General features: G+C 36.5%; 1 protein-coding gene across 3 annotated transcripts in view; it reads left to right on the forward strand.

The window, feature by feature from the left end:
• Nucleotides 1-13,206, forward strand: part of LOC132031497 (valine--tRNA ligase, chloroplastic/mitochondrial 2) — a 35,853-nt gene extending 22,647 nt beyond the window's left edge. For all 3 annotated transcript variants that reach the window (XM_059421484.1, XM_059421485.1, XM_059421486.1), the window contains 13 exons: nt 453-673; nt 2,309-2,398; nt 5,100-5,211; nt 5,719-5,829; nt 5,940-6,077; nt 6,855-6,905; nt 6,983-7,095; nt 8,570-8,717; nt 10,107-10,211; nt 10,303-10,404; nt 12,074-12,146; nt 12,265-12,431; nt 12,902-13,206. In XM_059421484.1, coding sequence (XP_059277467.1) covers nt 453-673; nt 2,309-2,398; nt 5,100-5,211; nt 5,719-5,829; nt 5,940-6,077; nt 6,855-6,905; nt 6,983-7,095; nt 8,570-8,717; nt 10,107-10,211; nt 10,303-10,404; nt 12,074-12,146; nt 12,265-12,431; nt 12,902-13,030 — 1,560 coding nt within the window. In that variant the 3' untranslated portion in view covers nt 13,031-13,206. The remainder of the gene's footprint in view (nt 1-452; nt 674-2,308; nt 2,399-5,099; nt 5,212-5,718; nt 5,830-5,939; nt 6,078-6,854; nt 6,906-6,982; nt 7,096-8,569; nt 8,718-10,106; nt 10,212-10,302; nt 10,405-12,073; nt 12,147-12,264; nt 12,432-12,901) is intronic.
• Nucleotides 13,207-16,864: the final 3,658 nt, after the last annotated feature.

Raw genomic sequence — 16,864 nt, forward strand, 5'->3', positions numbered from 1 at the left:
TGAAACTGTTAAATCTATTAGACTCTTACGCTGGGTTTCCGTTAGCTTCTTACTCACCTTTTATATCTAAGCCTTCTACATAGTTTAGATTCTATTGGTCTTTCTGATCATTGAAAATATTTTACTGGGAATAATTCAGAAGCTGAAGAGTCTGAGGACTGCATATGTGGAGTTCTTGGGGAGAATGACAGCACTAGAGCATTACTGTAGGTCATAATATGAGGCTTACAGAGTTGTTCTTGTTGACACTCTTAGCATTAAAATATACTGGTAGACCAAGTTAAACTGTGCATTTTTTAAAATGAATCTTTGGTGTTTGTTAAGGATGTATTCACTCATATGGTAATCCAGTTTTAGTTGCAGCAAAAAATTAAAGCTTGAAAATAGCCTCATTGTCTATCAACGTTGATTTAGTAGGTTTTCATTTGGCTACTTCTCCTGATGCACTGCAGATATATAAGCACTGGCTCTCTAACATCAAGGATTGGTGTATAAGCAGACAATTGTGGTGGGGACATCGAATACCAGTTTGGTATATTTCTGGTAAAGACTCTGAAGAAGACTATATTGTTGCTAGGAGTCACAGAGAAGCTTTTGCAAAAGCCAAAGAGAAGTATGGGAAAAATGTCGAAATATATCAGGATCCAGATGTTCTTGATACCTGGTTTTCAAGGTTGTTTTTCAACTTTTTTCCCCCTTAAACTCCACTCGGGTGTTTTTCTTGTGTAACTATTTGGATATTAATTAATAACAACAACAACAACAAGCCCAGTGTAATCCCACCATGTGGGGTCTGGGGAGGGTAGAGTGTACGCAGACCTAACCCCCACCTTGAAAGGTAGGGCGGCTGTTTCCGAAAGACCCTCGGCTGAAGAGAGGAAAAGAGAGGAAAACAAGACAACACATGGTGGTAAAATTGATCAATTCTATGTTGGAGTGTGTGACTCCTTCATCTCGAAGATAACAAGCGTTTTATTTTCTTAATTCTACCTTGACACATCTCCTCACGATTAATCCATAAAAAAGAGGAAAAACTCCAAATTGTGTGGCCTGATCTTTGTGTGGGCCAAGCACGTAAAATGTTTTTGGTTAATCAGTGCAGTGAGACTTTAAATCCTGTATCTTTCATGGAGGGAATATGAAAAGGTTCTACATGTATTTATATGTAGAATCTGCCCAATATGTAAAACATGTAGGTCCATATTGCACCATATCATGTTTTTCTTATGCGGCTTAAACCTTACTGTTAGTGTATCTTGAATCTTTAAATAATTGGAAAAAAGGATGCTAATCTTCGATGAAAGTAAGTATTGTATCCTTCATGTTTATGTGGCTATGCTGATTGTCTGGTTTCTTTTTCTGTTAGTCAAGTGTATCGTTTTTGCAAACTGTGTGCTACTATAAGTGTTTCTTTAATTAATCTAGAATAGAAAATCCATCCTTTTGAACAATGTGGATTTCTGTGTTTTGACTCAAATCTACAATTCAAAGCTTTGTCTTAGCTATGGCTATCTGCCTCCCATGCATCTTCAAGATTTTTGGAATAATTAGTTTTCATACGTAAGGTCTAATATTGCCTATTCGGATTGTTCTTCTTGTCTTGTTTGTCTGAGAACTCAACTCAGTCGTATCTGATCACTAGTCGACTGTTGGCTATGAGCTTGTCAGCTCTATTCAGCACCATTCGGGGCCAATGTTCATCAATAAGCCCCAACTTGTGTTCTTGTTTTTTTAATTTTGTGTATATGATATTGTTGGTTTTCCTTTTTCTCTAATGTTGTCATTTATCATCTTTGCCTTTCAACATGCTTCAAGCATTCTTTTTACATATTTCCTAACTTCTTTAATCTGATATTTCCTAATTTATCTTTTACTAGCACTACAGTAACCATTTCTCAAGAGAACTGCATTGTTTCTTATCTTCTTGTCTACAGTAAAATCTTGATGTCAGTTAATTGTTATTTCAATTTTATACATTTGAAACCTTCAGTGTTCGCTTATAATACTATTGAGATTTTCTACTTTTGGTTTTCATTATACTACGAATTTGATAATATTTTGCTTTCTGGTTTAGTAGATTGCTGGTAGTCTTCACATGATATGGTCCATTTGGTCGCTGATTTTAGACTTTCTCTGATTCTTTGTTTAGTAGATTGCTGGTAGTCTTCACATGATTTGGTCCATTTGGTTGCTGATTTTAGACTTTCTCTGATTCTTTGTTTAGTAGATTGCTGGTAGTCTTCACATGATTTGGTCCATTTGGTTGCTGATTTTAGACTTTCTCTGATTCTCTGTTCTTTTTATTTAGTTCATTGTGGCCCTTCAGCACGCTTGGATGGCCAGATGAATCAGCAGAGGATTTCAAGCGGTTTTATCCAACATCAGTTCTTGAAACTGGGTTTGTACTTATTCCCTTTTCTTTGTTCTCTATTGTTTCATAAGGGGGTTCAAGGGTTAGCATTCTTCAAGTCTTCTGCATCTCCTAATGCATGAGTTATTTACCATTTGATATTCCATAGTTCAGTGTATAACCCCCTCCTCCCTCCCCTCACCCCCCAACTTTCTTGCAGATATTTCTTCCTATCCCGCACTGCACAGCCTTGAATCTTCCCGCTTTCTTACTCTCTGTCGCATTGATACCAGAAAGTGAATATAGGAAGACCTATGTTTCCGTAGTGCACCTGAAGTTCAGAAATGATAGATATGCTAGAGAAATAACTAAAAAGTAAAACCCTCCTAATGCTGCTGTTGACAATAACCCAAAATTCCAAACCTTAGTGATGATTGAAATATCACCCACCTTTATCCGCAATGAATGACATATAATTATGCTTTATCAAAATAAAAAAATAAAAAATGAATGACATATAATTATGTTTTTCACTGTTAGTTTTCCAATTTGATTTAGTAGTACTACGTCATAAATTTTTATAATATAATATGAATTATATCTGATGAAGTGATTTATCTGTTAAAATTGAATTTCTTTTCTTTCTGGCATTGTTGATTTAAGCTTTGGATAGGATTATAGATGCTGATACCAATATACCTTCTTGGCTCAATTCCATAGAAAATCATTTTGTTCCCCTCAATTAGTCTTAAGTCCATATACCAATCAAGATGGAACACAGTGGAAATATCCTGTCCGTTTAACAAACCTGTTGATGGAAAGTTGCAACTTCACGTGGTGTAAAAGAAAGAAAAAAAGAAAAACAAAGGTACATGCATTATTTAACATCTTAGTTTATGCCAGTGATGAGATATTATTACTTGGATCTTAAATTGGATATGGTGACTTCTTTCCTATTTGAAGATGTTTCTTGCCTTGAAAGAAAAGTACGTAGGTTCCTTCCAACTAAAGTTAGGTGAGATAACCTAATTTTACTACCATGGTTAATAGATAAACTCTTGAACTTCTGTTATATTTACATGAAAATGCGGCCAACTATGGAGGGTCTCTTTGATGAATTCAAATTAGAAGTGACTCTATATTATGTGAAGCAATATATATATATAGTACTATGAATATGCACCATGAACTCGTAATGGACTGCACAATTAATTCATACTGGTATAGTTAAAGTTGGTTTTTACTTGTTAAGAAATTTGAAACAAAGTTGATGTTACATCACGCCTAGCTGCCTTGTTCCAGCTGCTTGCCGGTTGATGTATATGCTCATGGCATTAGATTGATTAAGCCAACAGTTGTAAGATATAAATGATTACATTTTCTTGACACCCAGCTGGTTCATCGAGATGGAGGAGTTCCAGTTTACTTCCTGGTTGTAGTAGTGAGAAAGTTCATGCTAGATATGTTTGTAACAACCACCCTCCCAAAAAAAGAAGTGAAAACTCAAGGGAAATTAGAAAATGAAAGTAAATTAGGGAAATACACGAGAAGAGGAGATGTATTTGTTAATTTCTAATTTGATAACTGAGAAATAAACTATGTACAGATTCAGAACTCAGTGGATAATGTGCCCCCACCTCCACCCTCTGCCCTTCTCCTTTCTCACGTGAATACTAGACTAGGTTCCCTAGTAGGATTTGAACCCGTGATGTGCGCTTGCTATACATTTGTGCACCTTGTTGTACTACTTTTGCTGTTGAACAAAGCTCTGGGCTGAAATGCATTGGTCACTAGACAATAATGGTGAATGTAAATAACTACTTATAGGTATGAGATATAATCTACATCTTACTTTTAACTGACGGGAGAAACTTATATTGACTTATCATTGTAACATTCTAACACAATAGCATGCACCATCGTTACAATTAAAAAAAAGACATAATAGCATGCACCATCAAACTCAAGTTGGAAGAGAAGTCAAATTGAGCTCGCTTATTTAGAAAAACACAAAAAATTAAATGGCACTGCTAATGCCATAGTTGCCCGAAAAGCTTCTGCAAAATTGACAGAAAAGTTTTCCTCAACCAAATACTATTTGAAAAGTTTTGGCGACTGGAATCTTAAGAATTTTCAGTTGCCAGAATCTCCTGGAAGAGTAGACTGAAATAATGGTTTGGATGCTGGCTGAAATGGCAGCAGGTTCCACCAGAGCAGTGACTGAAAGAGGCATGATGTTGCCGGAGCGATCACCGGAAAAAGGTGTTGTGCTGCCACACAGTTACAGAAAAGAGGCATGGTACTCTTTGAACAGTTTGGTGCTGTTGGAACGGTTATCAATAACAGGCAAGAGTAATTTTTTAAAAGAAATATTTTAACTTTATGGCCACCAATCAATATAAAGAAGCTACTTAGGTCTCTAAATAGAAACTCTCTTCTATGTGAGAAATACTAGTTGAGAAGAAAAGATAAGTAATGATTACAAGAGCGAGAAACCATCAACATATTATATGGAATCAACGAGGGATAACTTAATACTAATTCTAATATTTTAACTTTCACGTACTAATACTTGACATTTTAATATGTTTAGAAATAGATATCTCTTGATTTTTTATTTCCCTTTGCTTTAAGAAAGTTGATATGTTTCATCTTTTTCATGTTAGTATCTTAACACTACTCTGGTTTTCAAAATTGTAACACTGTTATATTGCAATTTTATCTGACTGTAATAATTACTTGGTAACAGGCACGACATACTGTTCTTTTGGGTGGCACGAATGGTGATGATGGGAATTGAATTTACTGGGACTGTCCCCTTTTCACATATTTATCTTCATGGACTAATCCGTGATTCTCAAGTGAGTTCATGCTTTTAAGTTACTGCTTGAAATGTATGTCTTTACTCTTCTTGATCCACTTTTCCTAGATAATTGGTTGATCGTGCTGGTTGATTTATTAGTCAGTAGAGTTACTTATCCTGTAAATACAATTCCCTTGGTCGTAAGCCGATGCGTTTAATTCAGATTGCCCTTCTCTTCACAAGCTACAGTTTCAGCAAGACGGGTATGTCATGTAAAGTTGTTTTTCTATAGAGTAACTTCTGCTGTTTTGGAGGAAAGTGAAGATTTTGTTCTTCCTAATTCTTTTGTGGAAGTGACCAATATTAAGAAAAAGTTGTTTCAGACCCTGCATTTTAGTTTAAATTTTACACATTTCTCCGAACTTTTGGTTCATCATTCTGTTGCATCCCCGACACGTCTGAAAACCATCATTAATTATGATAAGATCTGTATTTATATCTCCCATGTCCATGGTTCATTTCCTGCATATGTTGTAGCTTTAAACTTGTCAGGGCTCTGTTTCAGGGAAGAAAAATGTCTAAAACATTGGGGAATGTCATAGATCCCCTCGACACCATTGCAGAGTATGGCACAGATGCTTTGCGTTTCACTCTTGCCCTAGGGACTGCTGGTCAGGTTTGTAATGAGCTCATTATTAGTCACTAAATCATGGATATGCGTCTTCCTTTTTCTGCAATGGTGTCCACTTGGATGCTTTCATCAGCCAGCTTATCTCTTTGTTATAGGATCTAAATTTGTCCACAGAGAGGTTGACCTCTAACAAGGCATTCACTAACAAATTGTGGAATGCTGGCAAGTTCATATTGCGGAATTTGCCTCGTCAAGATGACACTCCTGCTTGGGAAGCCTTACGGGCTCATAAGGTTTGTCAATGCTGGTGTTTCAACCAAAATATATGTTTCTTTACGGCAATTTGCTTCGAGATCTGTGGGTCAGAAACAGTTAGGCACTAATGAAATAAGAATGTCTGAAAGAGCGGACATACTTATGGGAAAAGAAAGTTTCTGAAAGAACTAAGATAGTATTGTAGCATACGAATGAAAAATGCATTAAATCAGAGATTGTCATTGTGTCAGATTGAGTGTGGTGATCCACATTACCTCTGCCAGATTTATATTGAGCTTCATGTTCAGCATGGGCTTAAAGACTAAAGAGCTTAATCCTGGTTGTTGGTATAACTCTCAAACCTGTCAATTTTTGATTGATTTTGTTTTCCAGCATAGGCTGGCAACACAGAATTTTTTGCCGTTAAATAAATTGGTTTATACCCTTGTCTCTGAATGTTGAAGTCCAGTTCTTTTTAGAATTCTCATATCTGCATGGCATGCAAATTCACATCCTAGAAAAAAGTTGCTTCAAAAGCAATGTGTTCCACTGAAGCCCCAATTTCTGGTGTTTGAATAAGATCCTTGGTTTCTGTGTAGACGCCAAAGTGAAAAAATTGGTTTCTTAAAGTACAGTGGAATCCCTTCTTCCATATATCTTAGATTGGTAATTTAGCGGGAACTTGAGTGATCACATAAAAGATTAGGAGTCATCCCGAGGTTTGCGAGGATCCAGAGTTGAATAGTTTTTTAATTCCTTATTCCGTGCTAATAATATATCATTCAAAATTCTAATGTATTTCACTATCTACTCAGTTTGATAAAATGGAGTCTGTGCTGAAGCTCCCACTACCTGAATGCTGGGTGGTAAGATGACGTTTTTGATGCTTATTAGGCCCATTATTGTATAGTGGTCCTGTTATAACTAGTTCTACACCATTCAGGTTTCAAAGCTTCATGTACTTGTTGATGAAGTCACTGCAAGTTATGAGAAATTTTTCCTTGGAGATGTTGGAAGAGAAATATATGACTTCTTTTGGTCTGATTTTGCAGATTGGTATGTTCTTCCTGTGTTTTTGGTGCTTTTACTTGGTTTCCATGTCAGTCTTGTAACTCTTCTATTTAAATAAGACATTATCCAGTATCTGAAATCCTAACCATCTAGAACCGGAAACAACTTTTGTTGAAGATTAATATGTAGAAGAATGATCCTGATGGTGGGCCGAAATTTAATTAGTAGTTCATTCTTACACTGTTGGATCCAAAATTTGAAGTTTATGGGTTCTTTCAGCCACCTCAAGTTAATATAATATAACTGGGTTAACAGTCAAATATTGATAAATTATTTAATGAATTTTTTACTGCATGTACAGGGTTTGAGTAAAAGCTACTGGTTTCACGTTAACCCATAGTAATCACTGTATATCCGCATCTGCAACACATTATCTAAATTCTTAAGTAGAGACTTTTTTTTTCGAAGAGTAATATGTAGAAAGAATGATAGTGTTGGTGGGCAAAGGAATTTAATTTGTAATTCATTCTTACGCTCTTGCATGGTGATTTGTCTTGTTCATGCTTGAAGAACTAGCCCATTGTGAGTTAAAACAAGAGGTCACTACTCCAGGCCAGTACAAAAACTTAATGATACGTGTTAGTTGTAGTATGATTAAAGTTAAATTACAGTGATAAGAGGAGGTAAGCTTAATCGTGAAAAAAGGTTATGAATGATTTTACTTCTGCTTCATCATGAAACTAGTTATCTAGTTCTACCATGAAATTAGCAACAATAAAGTGATCTGATCCATTTGGTTTGAACAGAATGTAAGAACCTCTTGCGTAACTGCTTACATCCTTCATCTCTTCTTTGCTTACCTGATAGGAAGGTCTCTTGCTTTTCCTTGGTGAACTGGAATAGGCGAAATTTTAATTGCTAATGAACTTGGATAAGAATGAGATATACTTTTGTAATAACATAGTAGTAATGCTCCTTAAAGATGCAAACTTTAATGTCATGATATTTATGGTTTTGTTGTAAATGGAGGAGTATTTTAGACTACATCTTACTTTCTAAAACACAAAATCTGGTCCTGGACAACTTTAGTTGCACCGATTGTAAATGTGGCGCGGAACCTGTTGGAGGTTTCGGTGATAGGTAATCTACATTTTGTTTGGTTCATATAAGTGAGACAAATGGGATGGAGGAGGTGCACATGCTTGTTTATTCCCTAAAGCGAACTATTAACCTTCTCCCTGGGTAACTTATTATAACTGGAGTTGGAAGGTGAGTAATGTTCACTTCTCCTTTTCGTCCAGTTTTAGAGGGGTTGAAAAAGCTGATGTACAAGTGGAAATTTCCCTCCACTTTCCGCTTGGTCTTTACTTCTGAATAAAGAAAAGACACAACTTACCTGTTCTCTTTCATTCTTTTCCTTTAGTTCATCCTATCTTCGTCCAGACCTTAGCCGAAGATAGTGTAGCTTATACTTTATTTACCTCTTCTTCTGTCCCTAAATCCCTGTCTATTTTTCAAGGTACATTGAAGCTAGTAAAGCTCGTCTGTATCACTCCGGAGATCTTTCTGTTGCATCTGTATCACAAGCAGCTCTACTATATATTTTTGAGAACATTCTTAAATTGCTACATCCATTTATGCCTTTCGTAACTGAGGAGCTCTGGCAGGTGATGTGATATATCCCTTTAATTTTGTGCTTTAATGAGTCACTTTTATTGTTTTGATCTGTATACTTAATGTCAAATCCGATGATACAATCTGAGTGAGGATTATGCAGTCAGTATGAGAAACCTGCAATCTATGGGGAAGAATTTCTCACTCCAAAAGTCTTAATATTATAGTGGAAAAACAAAATATCCATATTGTTCACCTCTGGTAACTTATGGATTATCTAAATTTAAGGTGGTTTACAATGGGGTACCTCTTTTTTTTTTTTTTTTTTTTTCCGCACTTAAAGATAGGTGTTTCTTTGAAGCAACTTTGAAGGGGATAAAGCTCGTTAAATAGAGTAATCAAATCGAAAATCCGACATCACACCCCAGGTGCGGCCCTTCCCCAGACGCTGCATGAACGCTGGATGCTTCGTGCACTGGGCTGCCCTTTTCAAAAGTGAAAATCATAAAAAGGCGCTCTACTGGAGTTTTAAGCACAAATTGCAATTAAAGTTGATTTTAGCTGAAAAAAACGCTAATGAAAAAAAACAATAGTTAAAATGTAATATAGGAAAATATTACTATGAGTACAAATAATAATTATTTGGACACAAGAATTGACAAAACTGTAGTTAAGCGAAGTATACAGAGAGAAAATCATGTCAATCAATTGCCAAACCATTTTAATTTCTTAACTTAGATGAAGATATGTAGTTTTAACTTCTGCGTTTTTAGTGGTTAGTTTTCTTATTCCAAATCTCTAATTTCTTATTCCTAATAACTAACAATTCAATCAATATTTTCTTAACAATTAATGTATCACTTTTTTAACTATATTTACAAGGGTGAAGAGGTACATGCTTGGTGCCAACACTAAAGTGCCAACTAAGCAACATGAGACGCACAACGAGCACTTCACTAACCCCAAAACTTCAGCATGTCTTAGGCGAGCTTTTAACAACAGTGGTTAAAGGGCAGCCCGGTGCACAAGGCATCCCGCATTAGCAGGTTCCAGGGAAGGGTCGCACTGCAAGGGGAGTGATGTAGACAGGCTACCCTAATGCAAGCATTAGTGGCTGCTACCACGTTTCGAACCCGTGACCTATATATCATTTATAGATGACAGCCAACCTCTGGTGAATGCACCCCTGCTGCCCCCAACTTAAAGCTTATCAATACTCACTTTCACACAAGCTCAAAAAGTATATTGAGTTGTTTATGAATCCTAATTCTGATGCCTAACTTTGGGTCGTAACCCACTCGTAGCTAATTTGAGTCTTTTTGGCATCATAGCGTACCAACTTATTACCATTCTGATAAGAGCATCTAGTTTTTGCTTCAACAGCGAAATAGCTTAAGGGTACATGCTGTTCTCATTGCAGTTTGACTCTCCTGTTTCTGCAGGCACTACCCAGTAGAGGGGAAGCTCTGATAGTATCTGCATGGCCACCTACTTCACTTCCCAGGAATATTGATTCCATAAAAAAATTCGAGAATTTACAGGCATTGGTGAGTTTGACTTTCAGCTTTTTTTGTCCTAATTTTTATTCCATCTTTAATTTTAGTTATCCTGGATACTTTATCCCTTCCATTAATTCAGACTAGAGCCATCAGAAATGTACGAGCAGAGTATGCAGTTGAGCCAGCAAAGCTTATTTCGGCATCTATCGTTGCAAATCCAGATGTCATTCAGTATATCTCTGTAAGATCTCCCTTTTTCATTAACTTCCCTATGATAACTTGTGGACTGTATCCAGATTACTATTCTTTCTGAAATGTTGTGGCTATTTGTTTTTTTGGTATCATTTTCCTGTGTTACTAATCAAAAGTACATGACAAAATGCAGACACACTTGAAATTTTTTTTGACCTAGAAATTCAAGCAGATTAATGAAATTATAAGTTAAAATATTCCTAGGTTTAAAATATATCCAGATTCTTTGGATTTTTGTAGGAGATACTGAAGGATATTTCATAACATTCTATAAGACGTTATAAGAATATTTTGCCTCTTCTATCTGAATAATTACATACCTTATTATTCATTCTTTAATCAATACATACCATATTGTTCATAGACTAAGATTCTCAACTAATGAGCGTTCTTTGACATTTTTAATAATCAATTCAACAGGAACTATGCTGTCTTCTTTCCCCCCTTTTTACGCGTACCAATAGAATGTTGGTGGTTATCATTGCTATCGTGTTTGATGAAAAGGATACATGTTGGAGGGAATATTTTCTCTATATTCTGGAAGACTATACATACAAAATTTATATACTTCTAATAAGGTTAGAAATGATTTCATATGATACTGAGTGTAAGTAGTACGTAGAAAATTTGGTAAGATTAGAAATGATCTCATGTGAAAGATAGTGTGTGAGTAATAGTAGCACAAAGAGAGGATAAAATGAGAGGTTGCTTGAGATAGTTTGACCACATCCTATGTAGACCTCCGCATTCATTGGTCTGTAGGTGTAATGCGGGGATGATTGCAGATGACTAAAAAGGATATGTAGAAAAGTCGCCTAAAAATATATAATGTTTCAGAATCAGAGTGGAGTTTTCTAAGACAGAACAAAAGCAAAGGATCCATATAGGTGCGACCAGATTATTGGTATTAAGGTCCAGTTGTTTTATGATTTTCCTTGGAGTCGGTGTTTGTTAGGAGTCTTTTTGTTATGGTTAGAGACTTTTATGTCAATGTAGGAACAAGTGTGAGTTTAGAGAACCTCTAGTTTTTATGTTTGCTTTATAAGACAAATTATCTAGTATTTTACTTGTTTGGCCGTGAATAGAGCCCAAGGATTAAATAGGATTCATCTAGCTGACCCCAACTTTATTTGGCGTTGGGTAATATTTGATTATTTGAGACTTGGGAGGCACGCAATCTCAGTTACCTTGTAAGGCCATTTGGGTAGACAAAAGGATATCGAAAAGGTTCAGTGATTGGAAGGGCTGGTTTTCATATTACTTTCTTGAGGACCCAAAGGGATGTTAGTTGAGGAAGTGATGCACCCTTTCTATGTGACAGGTAGAAAATGTGTTCGGTAGTGAATTATTTGAAATCCATTTGGTTAAAAGATGCTATTTAGACTAAAATTTCGTTAAAAGGTGTAGTACAGAGATACTTACCCCTGCTAAGGATTACCTTAGCAGCGACCGAGGCTTATGAAACTAAATTAACTAGATATAGTGTTCACTATCTGCCTCCTGAGTCAGTGAAGTCAGCTTAGCGCAAGGCGACCACATTATAACAGATTAGTCATTTTTGTTTTTCTCGATCTTGTGCTGTATTGAAATGTATTTTTCTTGCCAGAATATTATGTTTGCCTATCTTGATTTAAACACATGGCTGTCACTTAATGCAGGGAGAAAAGGAAGTTTTGGCTCTTCTTTCGAGACTGGATTTGGGAAATGTCAATTTTGCAGAATCTCCTCCAGGTATGTCAGTTTTGAGAATCACGCGCTGTGAGAGGTTGATAAACCCCACGTGGATTAGAGCGTTCTAGTTTAATCTTTGTTTCCTTGCAGTGTTATCTTAATATGAGATCAATTGCAGGAGATGCAAATCAGTCTGTCCACATTGTTGTTGGTGAAGGTCTGGAAGCTTATCTTCCTCTATCAGATATGGTGGACATCTCTGCCGAAGTGCAGCGTCTCTCTAAGCGCCTTGTCAAGATGCAAGCTGAATATGATGGACTAATGGCTCGTTTAAGTTCTTCAAGTGTGAGTTCTCTACTTGATCATTTTGCTGGATAAAAGTAATTGAATGCCAAACTTAAAATTACATCAGAATATGATTACAGTAAAATTCAGAGAAGGTAAAATATGGTATTTAGTGGTAAGTGTCCACATATTGCGAATTAGAAATGAAGACCATCTACATTTCTATTTATTTCATGAAAATGGGGTTTTCTATTACTTTGTGTGCATACATACAATTATTCCTAATTGGAATTACCAAGTGCAATTATGCAATTTTTTTTATGAATGAATTTGAGATATCTGACATGCAAAATCAGCGTTCCAATTATTCCTGGATACTCTCATGTTTCAAATCATTACATTTCTTTAAAAAAAAAAAAAAAAACCCTCCTTGACTGTCAAAGCAGTATATAGTTAAAATCTAACAATATCATGTCCTGCTTCTCCATTTTCATTTTTCTGTCACGACCTTATAGAATTGCTATATGCAGTTTGTAGAGAAAGCTCCTGAGGATATTGTTCGCGGTGTCCGAGAAAAAGCGGCAGAGGCAGAAGAGAAGTTAACTCTAACTAAAAACCGCCTTGATTTCCTCAAGTCAAAAGTTTTGATTGCAAATTAGTTTCATTCCAACAATTCTTGTCACCACTTTCCCTAATTCAACCCACTAGAGGTTCACTACACTTTATTCTGAAGCTTTTTGCTCGATATCAAGATGAATAGCCTCTTCTACAGGAACTAGATGGTGCTGATCATCTAATCCCATTTTTCTAAATGCCATTTCCTTCATCTTCTGCACCTCGACCAGCAGTTCCGTCAAAAGAGTACTGATTTACTTATTCTGTGGTTGTGCTTCAGTCTTAAAGTAAGGCGTTGAAAATAAAGCATCATCTGGTGGATTTTTACCCTTTTCTCATATTATTGCGAACATTTGTCACGTGAGTGATTAGTGGCGGACTACCTTGCTCAAATGCATGTCAACTGACACCTCTTCGCTAGAAAATTGCACTCTGTAGATAGATAATTTTTTTGATGTATATTTGCTATATGACGAATTCCGTTGACTTTTTGGTGTGTTTTATATTTTGACTTCCCTTAGTGAAAATTCTGGTTTCGCCATTATGAGTGATCATTATTGCCATCCTCCATGTGTTTTGAACTGAATTCAACTTCTACACAGAAGCACTGCACAAGTTAGTCTTTCTTTGTTTTCATTTATCTATATTTTGAAAATCCTATCCACTTGTCATGTTTGTTCAGGGGTGGAGCTAGGTAGGCTCCAGGGGGAACCCCCTCGGTGAAAAATTACAGTGTATATACAAGATTAAAATTATTTTTTATGTATATATAGTAGATGTAGAACCACCTTGGCTTCTTCGTGTATTTACTTCTTTATATTTTTGAACCCCCTAGATGAAAATTCTGGCTTCGCCACTTTGTTTGTTTGTAACAAATTGTCACGACTCAACCGGAAGGCCATTACGGGCATCCGGAGCTAACCTACCGAGCACTACATACATGCATCTTTAGTCATACTTGAGTGGGCCATAATGTTAACTCGTAGGTACCATAAGCTGTATGGGCCACAAGCCCAAAACATAATATACATACGCCATCAAGCTAATCCCAAGTACATATGCTCTGGCAAGGCTATCCATAATAATGATACAACAGAATATAGATTGAGATGACCATACGACATCTAACTGTGCATATCTGTTTACAAGCCTCTACTAGAGTTCGTGATATAACGTGGCTGGGATAGGGCCCCGCCATAGCCATGCAAATGCATATGCAACCATGGCGACTCACAGAACAACTCAGAAACAAGTGGAGCGCAACAACACTATCTGCTGATCTAATATCCTACTTGGAGGGCTGTCAACCTGTATATCAAGACCTGCGGCATGAAACACAGCGCCCCCAACAACGGGACGTTAGTACGAATAATGTACCGAGCATGTAAGGCGGAAAATGTAACATAATGAACATCTACTGTAAAGGAGAAAGATAAGAATCAACCTGTCACTTTTGACACATCGATGAGAATCTAGCATATATGTCTCTCTATACTCTCTTGTATTAACTACATCTATATATGTCGTGTCTTCCTCACCCATCATCTTAGTGCTATATGCTTGGCGATTGGTATTCGCCCGCACGATAGCGCATTACACGGTGGTAGCTGCATATTCGATTATCGCTCCATGGTAGGCGCAGCGCCCGACGATCGATGTAAACCGCCTAACGGCCGTAGCTCGGTGCTAATAAACGCCCAACCAACCGTATGGTGGTAAATACATAATCGCAGGCGGCGGTAGACCAAATGTTGGTAAATATGAATGCATGTGTGGCGGAATGTGCAACCCGATCCAAATGTGAATGCATGTGCTACGGAACGTGCAGCCCGATCCAAATATTCCCTATAGGTTTCCCTTTATATACTTCTAGTGTTCATTATTTATCTATTAGCTTCTATGCACTTCTCATAATCATTACTTATCCGTTAATGCTTACATGATTACATAAGACTTATAAACACATTTCCGGGCCATTAAGACTTCTTCCTGATTAACTAATCCTTAGTTAATTTCTGGATACATCATAAGCCTCTCTTTTAGCATTAAATACCTCATTAGGGATCTTCTACTGGCACACTATTTATTTCTTACAAAACATTCCTTTAGAACACGTTTCTAAATTCATCGGAGTGACGTAAGGTTGATAAACCTCCGATTTCCATTATGGAGCTAACATCATTGGCATATATCACCTTGAAGGAACAATAATCATAAGGTGAGACAAACATCAATAACATCGTAAGAACATCAAGAATGTAAGCTTGTAGCATTTCTATGAGAGGAATCATTATGGACATCATTTGTGAAAGTTCATAACAATAAGATCATGCCTTAAGAAAGAAAGGGATAGCCTTTAACATACCTTGCTTCTTACTTAGCCACTCAAAGTCTACCTTCCGAGCCTGCAAATCTTATACTTGAAGAACTTTAGCCACACCAACTTTCTTCAAGACTAAACTTACCACAGCATCAAGTAGAAGCAAGAACAATCACTTTTCATGAACTAGTTTAGTGTAATCTTGTTGAATTCTTGATCTAAGGGGCTATAAGTGTTTAGGAGAAGTATATGAATGTTTCTAGAGCTCATAAGAAGTGTAAATGATGAAAAAAGGGGGATAATGGGGTATTTATACCCTTGAAAGTCGGTTCCACCGACTTTCCAAATGGGTCCTGCGGAGAAGCCATCTGGCAGCCCATCTTGAAATGCCCATAACTTTCTACTCCGATAGCGGATTGACGAACAGTTTGTTGCATTGGAAACTAGACTCAATAAACTTAAATTTACATAGGTTAGCATTCCATAACTCCTCATATTCTAGGAGATACACCTCCCTCAAGTTGGATAAAAAATTATGTCCGGAATTCTGCCAAGTTTTTTCAAATTTTCAACAAACTTAATTTCTTCGATTCGCTTGATCCCGAAACCTTTAGACACTTGCTTAGCACTTGTTAAAAGTATTCCTTAACCTTATAAGGGTTCCATGACCGCTCCGAGCTTACGTTAGTTTACTTACGACGCAAACGACCCGAAAATTTTCGAGGTCTAACACAAATGGCAGTTGAGATGTTCATAATTGTAGTGACATTTCATCAGATGTTTTTCTTTATATCTGTGTAATTAGGGCTAGATTTTATACATTGAAACTGAAAGGAATCAAATGTGAATCCTTGCTGCTGTATTTATATGCAGAACTCAAATATGAGAAGACAAGTGAAGCCTTCTTATTAAAGTCAATAATTTCAAGTAATAGACTAATAGTTACATAGATTATTGATGAAATGCAGATTTACCAATTGGGCGCCTTAAAGATAAAGAAAGGGCCCCCCCTCCCCCTCCCCCCGGGTTCAAAAGTAGAATTGTATTTGTTTTACCCCGAAATTGGATAATAAGTTAAATTTGTAAATGAGGTATAGGATATGTGGGCACTTTAATCTACTCTTTGATGAACGAAGGATATATGTGTATGTTTTGCTTATAAACGACTTAAATGTGAATAAATCAATATGCTAATGATTGGGTAAAAGATGTTGGGGTTGTATATTTGAGCTAAGATCTTATTATATATTCCGTGCAATATTGAATGATATGGTTCAATGGATTATATAACTTGTAAACCGGATACACCGTGTCGAAGAACATGAGTAGAGAGAAACTTTATATATATATATATATATATATATATATTCAAATACAAAGTTCGTATCCGAAATAACCCCTAAAAGTAAGAAATGCCCTTATTTATGTTTATGGGACCTTCATACATCATGCGGCTTTAGAATAAAGAAAACCTTAATACGGATAAGGTCAAATGCACAGCCCACACCCGTACGACCGTCGAACACAGTGACAAGATGATTTCTACACGCAGTAAGCG

This window comes from Lycium ferocissimum, chromosome 9 (genome assembly GCF_029784015.1).
Source record: "Lycium ferocissimum isolate CSIRO_LF1 chromosome 9, AGI_CSIRO_Lferr_CH_V1, whole genome shotgun sequence".
NCBI classification, from domain to species: Eukaryota; Viridiplantae; Streptophyta; class Magnoliopsida; order Solanales; family Solanaceae; genus Lycium; species Lycium ferocissimum.